General features: G+C 39.9%; 1 protein-coding gene across 1 annotated transcript; it reads left to right on the top strand.

Annotated features, from left to right (window-relative positions):
* Nucleotides 1-2,721: 2,721 nt before the first annotated feature.
* LOC127529173 (zinc finger BED domain-containing protein 4-like) lies at nucleotides 2,722-5,882 on the top strand. Its single transcript, XM_051932003.1, has 2 exons — nucleotides 2,722-3,282; nucleotides 3,893-5,882. The coding sequence occupies exon 2, from the start codon at nucleotides 4,207-4,209 to the stop codon at nucleotides 4,993-4,995; it is 789 nt and encodes a 262-aa protein (XP_051787963.1). The 5' UTR covers nucleotides 2,722-3,282; nucleotides 3,893-4,206; the 3' UTR covers nucleotides 4,996-5,882.
* The last annotated feature ends 306 nt before the right edge of the window (nucleotides 5,883-6,188 follow it).

Raw genomic sequence — 6,188 nt, forward strand, 5'->3', positions numbered from 1 at the left:
TTTTGGGTAAGTCAGTTCCACCAATGCCACTTTCCATTCTCTGGACAGTTCTATTCTCTTGGCTAGCTGAACGGTGAATGATGCTATCGTGTTGTTAGGAAAAGTCCTGGCCGATGAATTACTTGGCAGTGTCACATAAAATCCATTTCTGACTTTAGACATTTTTTCTTGCTTTCTCAACTCCTTATGTCTTTCACTTCTGAAGCCTTGACCCAACTGTTAAATTTCTTGTCCCAACCAAGCCATTTTACCAACACATGCTTGTTTCTACCACTAAGTATTATTGGGCACAATCATTTAAAATGTATTAATCATCCACAAACATTCATTTCTCCTGGCAATTCTGTCGAGTTTTTGAACTCTGCTGATGCCATATGTACTTCAAACGGGAGCTCGATGAATAATGATTCGAAGCACCGAGCAGACATGCGTACAGAGTTGACACGCAGATCGAAGCACCAAGCAGACATGCGTACTGGGTTGACACACAGATCGCAGCATCGAGCAGACATGCGCACTGGGATTGCATCATGACAGGGCTTCGAAGCACCAAGCAGACATGCGTACTGGGTTGACATGCAGATCGAAGCATTGAGCAGACATGCATACTGGGTTAACACGCTGTTCGAAGCATTGAACAGACATGCGCACTGGTATTGTATCATGACACGCTGTTCTGAGCATATACATAGAATTACTAGACGCCTCATGACCAGCAGGATCGTACATCAACGTCGCTGCCATATTGCGAGAGGCACTGCTGTGGAGTGAAGTAATGGATAAAGATGCCTCACGCATGTGCTGCTTGGGATTGTACAAACTGCTGTACACTCCAAACCAGATCACAGGGATTACATTTCATAGGTAAAGCTGAACAATTGTTTTGGTTATATTTGGCCATTAGAAAATCCCGTTTTATAATCTTAACTTTAGATACACCAGGCTAAGCTAGCAAAGCTATTCATTTATGTGCTCAAGTGAGCCTTCAAACAACGTTTTGGCTAAACGTATTTAGTCACTAACTATGTAGATTGTTGTTAGCTGTTAACATTTCTCAAACTTTGACAATTTCCCAAAGAAATCCACCTCAGGAACCAGCGGGAGGTAGCCCTTAGACAGGATTTTGAGAAAGCTGTCCTGTGATGTGTGCCATGCTAGTTTGGTAACAGGTGCTGTACCGGCATCATATGATCAAAGCTATCACTTGCTCGCATTAAAAAAACAAAGGAGGTTTGATGATTCCTTCTGAGGGTACAGTCAAGGTGGTCAAAGTAGCTGAGCATGTTATCCGACAGTCGACATTAGGGCAAGCTGTCAGTGTATCTTTGATCAATCAGTTTGTTCAGGCTGAGATTGGTTCAGATGATGTGTTTTTTTTCTGAAGGAGATCATTGAGGAAACACAGTTTGAAATTGACAACCATCATTTTATGCTCATGTCTTTAGTTCTGTCTGTCTTCCACAAACTAAGGCTGCACCATATTGCCAGACTGAATTCTCAAATTACAGAGTGGCAACACACGGAAAAAGCTATGTAAGACAGTTGTTTCATGGATTTTAGATCAAATCCTGTATATATTTAAGTAACCACATTGTGTGTGTGTGTGTGCGTGTGTGTGTGTGAGAGAGAGAGATTGAGAGAGGAATGAGTGAAATGTTTTCAGAAATTATTAAGCCAATTTGTATACAATAAAATTGTTTATTTTTGTCATTGAGTGGTATCATTTCACTGTTAAAAGAAAGACCACATTGCCAGTTGCAGTCTTACTATTTTGACTTTCAGACATTGGTCAAGTTTTCATCTCAATAATTAACAATAATAACAATAATAATAATAATAATAATAATAATAATAATACCGGTACATTTTATTTAATAGGTGCCTTTCTTAGCACTCAAGGACACCTTACAATAAAATTAAACAAATAAAAAAGCAATAATTAGCAAACAAACAAAGATAACTGGCAGTAACAGTGCAAAATTTATAATTGGTATGCTAGTTTGAAAAGATAAGTTTTGAGGGTAGTTTCAAAATGTGTTATTGAGTCGAGCTGATGGATATGAGAGGGAAGAGAATTCCAGAGCTGAGGAGCACTATGAGAGACGCGCGAGCTCCCAGAGCACTGAGTCTGATGTGCGGTACTGAAAGTAGAGTTGCAGATGAGGATCTGAGTGAGCGAGAGGAGTGCAAGTCTGTATGAGATCAGTGAGGTTGTGGAGAGCTTTAAATGTTAAGAGCAGTATTGTGTATTGTATTCTGTAGTTAACAGGGAGCCAGTGAAGTTGAGCGAGAAGAGGTGTAATATGTTCAGTGGATTTAGAACAGCAGGTTATTATTCTGGCAGCAGAATTTTGTATAAATTGTAAGTGATGGAAAAGTTTTTGTGGGATGCCAGATAGAATAGCATTACAGTAATCTATACGTGAGGTGTCTAGGGCATTAACCAATACTTCAGTACTGTGTTACGTAAGAACAGGACGAAGTCTAGAAATGTTTTGGAGATGGAAGAAGGCAGTCCGAGAAATGTTACTTGTAATTATTTAATAATAATAATAATAATTATTATTATTTAATAATTGCCATTATTAGTGTATAAATGGATATAAATAATTGCATTTAAATGATTCACCAAAATCTGTTGTTTGTAAACAATACTGTTTTAAGCATTATTGTTTTTTCATCAGAAAACCTGGTTTCCAATTTTACCTGTATTAGTTTAAATTAGTGGTGGGCGGATCGATCCAAGTATCGATAATATCGATAATAATGTTGGTATTGATATTGATCAATACCATCAATACTTTAGTTTAAATTTCTCTCCTGAATGCACTGCGGCTGTCTGGGTAAGCGCTGCTGCTCTCACGACTGTCACAGCGCGGAGCAGGCTTTGCTCCTCCTCTCTCTTGTGTTTTGATGATGTACCGTCACGTGACTCAATGGCGCCAGGCAAGCAAACAGGCTCACTTGCATGCACACACTCACACAATACATAGCGTAAGAAATTATGGCAGAGAGAAAGAGAAGTGGTGTGTGGCTTTATTTTCAAGCCGAAGGTCAATCAACGGCAAGTTGTATTATTTGTAAAAAGGCTGTCAAATACAGTGGTAATACAACTAATTTACACAAGCATATGAGAAATCATTCAAAAGAAAATGCAGAGCTACAGAAACGGAAGAGAGGAGGTGATAAATCCAACACAACCTGGCCCTGACAGAAGCAGACCCCCAACCCCAAGGCAGCGGACATTGGCAGAGGCCTTTCAATTTGGCAGAGAATATCCTGGTAGATTATAGTGGTGAAAGTAATATTTTAGTCATTCTCAGCATTAGTTCATTTTAAATTTTCAAAGTGCAAGTGGTTAAAACTCAAAAAGTATAAATTATGCTAAGACCTTTATATTATGGATGCTAATGCTAGCATCAGGGTCAAATAGGTAAATAGTTTGGGTTTACATAATCATTTTTCAAAGTCACCGTGAACAGAACCACCGAACGCGTTTAATCAAAGTTATTTTTTTAACTCATTATTTTTTCTGTCTGCGGTGGGTTGGCACCCTGCCCGGGATTGGTTCCTGCCTTGTGCCCTGTGTTGGCTGGGATTGGCTCCAGCAGACCCGCATGACCCTGTGTTCGGATTCAGCGGGTTGGAAAATGGATGGATGGATTTTTTCTGTGATTAATGAATCAAAATTAATGTGTTATTTGATACAATATTATCCCATTGCCACATGTTATAAAAATGAATACATTTATTGGAATTGAAACAAATATACTAAATATAATATAGCTCAGATTTGATTGAATATAATTACCCTTTTGTGCTAACTGTGATAACTACTATACTTAAACTACAAGATGTGCTACACACTTAATTATTTTATTATTTCACTTAGCCGATTCCCCAAGAGCAATGGAGATTACGAGGGGCCTTGCATAAATGATAATGAAGGACCTGCAACCTCTTTCCATGGTGGAAGATGACGGCTTTAGAAATTTTGTGAGGACACTTGACCCACGATACAAAATTCCAAGTAGAAAATCTTTAATGGAGGGGAAACTAAAAGCTCTTTATGAAGAATGCTGCTTTAAGGACAGAAAGGAATTGAGTGGTGTGGACAATGTTGTGCTTACAACTGACATGTAGACATCAAGAGCCACAGAGGCATATTTAACAGTCTTATGCCACATCATAGATGAAAACTGGCAAATGATGGCATATGTGTTAGAAACGTGTTGTGTTCCTGGACAACACACTGCAGACAATATTTGTTCACAGTTAACCAGAATCGTGGAAGAATGGGGCATAGCAGACAAGATTCTGGCTGTTGTAACTGATAATAGCACCAATATGTTTGCTGCTGTGCGCAAAGCAGGTTGGGCACACTACCCATTTTTTACACACACTTTGAACTTGGTGGTGAAAGACTCTTTCAAGGCTCACCCTGGCTTGCTTGAGATTCAGCAAAAAAACAGTGCTATTGTTGCTTTCTTTCACCACAGCACTAAAGCTGCAGACAAGCTCAAAGAAATTCAGAAGCAGCAGAAGTTCCCTGAACACAAACTAATTCAAGCAGTTGAGAGAAGGTGGAACTTTGTATTCTACATGTGGGAGAGATTGTCTGAGCAAAAGGAGGCAGTTACCACAGTCCTCTGTCTCCTTGGAAAGAGCTCACTTTGCTTAAGTGAGGAAGAATGGCCTGTCATCAGTCTCTCCATCATTGTACCGAGACCATTTGAGCAAGCAACCAGGGAGATATCAACTGAAAAACATGTTTCACTTTCAAAGGTGATTCCACTGGTGTCACTGCTTCACAGAACCACTGCAACTTCTGAGCGCAAAGGTAGCAAACTAGCTGCTGAACTGTCAGTGCAGTGTCACCGTTGCTTCAAGGCTATTGAAACATTTTATGGTCTTGCTGTCAGCACCTACCTGGACATTAGATTTAAAAACCTGGGATTCCGTGACTCTGCAAACGTTGAGCCTGTAAAAGCTTGACTTGTCACCGAAATGCAGTCAGTGAGTCAGACCTCAGCACCTTCCTCATGTGCACCAGGCTCAAGCTTTGCAGCCAGCTCTGCCCCAGCTCCTGCAACTACTTCAAGCTCATCTGCAGCGGCTGCTGCATCCCCACCTGCAGCAAAAGGTGGAATATGGACAGAATTTGGCGCTGAAGTCCTTGCATCTCAGCAGCATTGGACAACTGGCACTGATGTCCTAATTGAAATGCGCAGGTACTCAGAAGAGAGGCCAATTCCTTAGGATCAGGATCCACTATGTTGGTGGAAAAAAAAATCATCAACATTCCCCTCTTTGAGCAAACTTGCCAAGAAGCACCTGGGAATGGTTGCAACCTCAATGCCAGCTGAGAGGATTTTTTCAAAGGCAGGACAGTTACTAAGTACCAGGGGAAGTGCAATAAAATCGAAAAATGTGAACATGATACTGTTCCTGAACAAAAACCTTTAATCTGTTCTGAACAGGTGGGTGGGGGATATTTCTTTGAGCGTGTTTACACTTCATTGTATTTTTTATTGTACTTTCTTTATTGTATTCCCACTAATTATTTTTTATTTTTCATTTTTTTCAAAGGCGGTTCTCTAATTTTGTGCATTTTATTTAAGAAAAAGACATTTTGTGTTACTTGTGCTTTATAATAAAGTATTTAATTACTTTGCCTAAATTCTGTCCTGGGTTTTAACTAATTAATAAAAAAATCACAAGACACTTAAAGTTAATGAAAATTAATTCAGCTTTAGCAATTTGATGATGCATCCACCTTAATTATTAAAAAGTATCGATATTGGTATCGGTATCAATGATACTGGCCCTGTATTTACTTGGTATCAGATCGATACCAAATCTTGTAGTATCGCACACCACTAGTTTAAATGGCACTTTTGCCACTTGTAATATAGCGGACGCGCTGACGTATCATGTCGACTGGGCAACACAGTGAATGCGGCATCTATCTATATATGTCTATGGCACAGATATCAATGACATCATTACGCTAGCATGCCTAAAAATCACGTGACGGGCGCATTTGAAACAAGCCTCAAAGTGGTGCTTCGAGCTCCAAAGCTTCGTAAGATCGACAAGGTGTTGGAACATCAGTATCAAGCAGCCCATCACTAAGAGAAGCAACAACAATCCTACGGAGGAACACCCCCACCCCCCCACACACACAC

This window comes from Erpetoichthys calabaricus, chromosome 9 (genome assembly GCF_900747795.2).
Source record: "Erpetoichthys calabaricus chromosome 9, fErpCal1.3, whole genome shotgun sequence".
In the NCBI taxonomy this organism is placed as follows: Eukaryota; Metazoa; Chordata; class Cladistia; order Polypteriformes; family Polypteridae; genus Erpetoichthys; species Erpetoichthys calabaricus.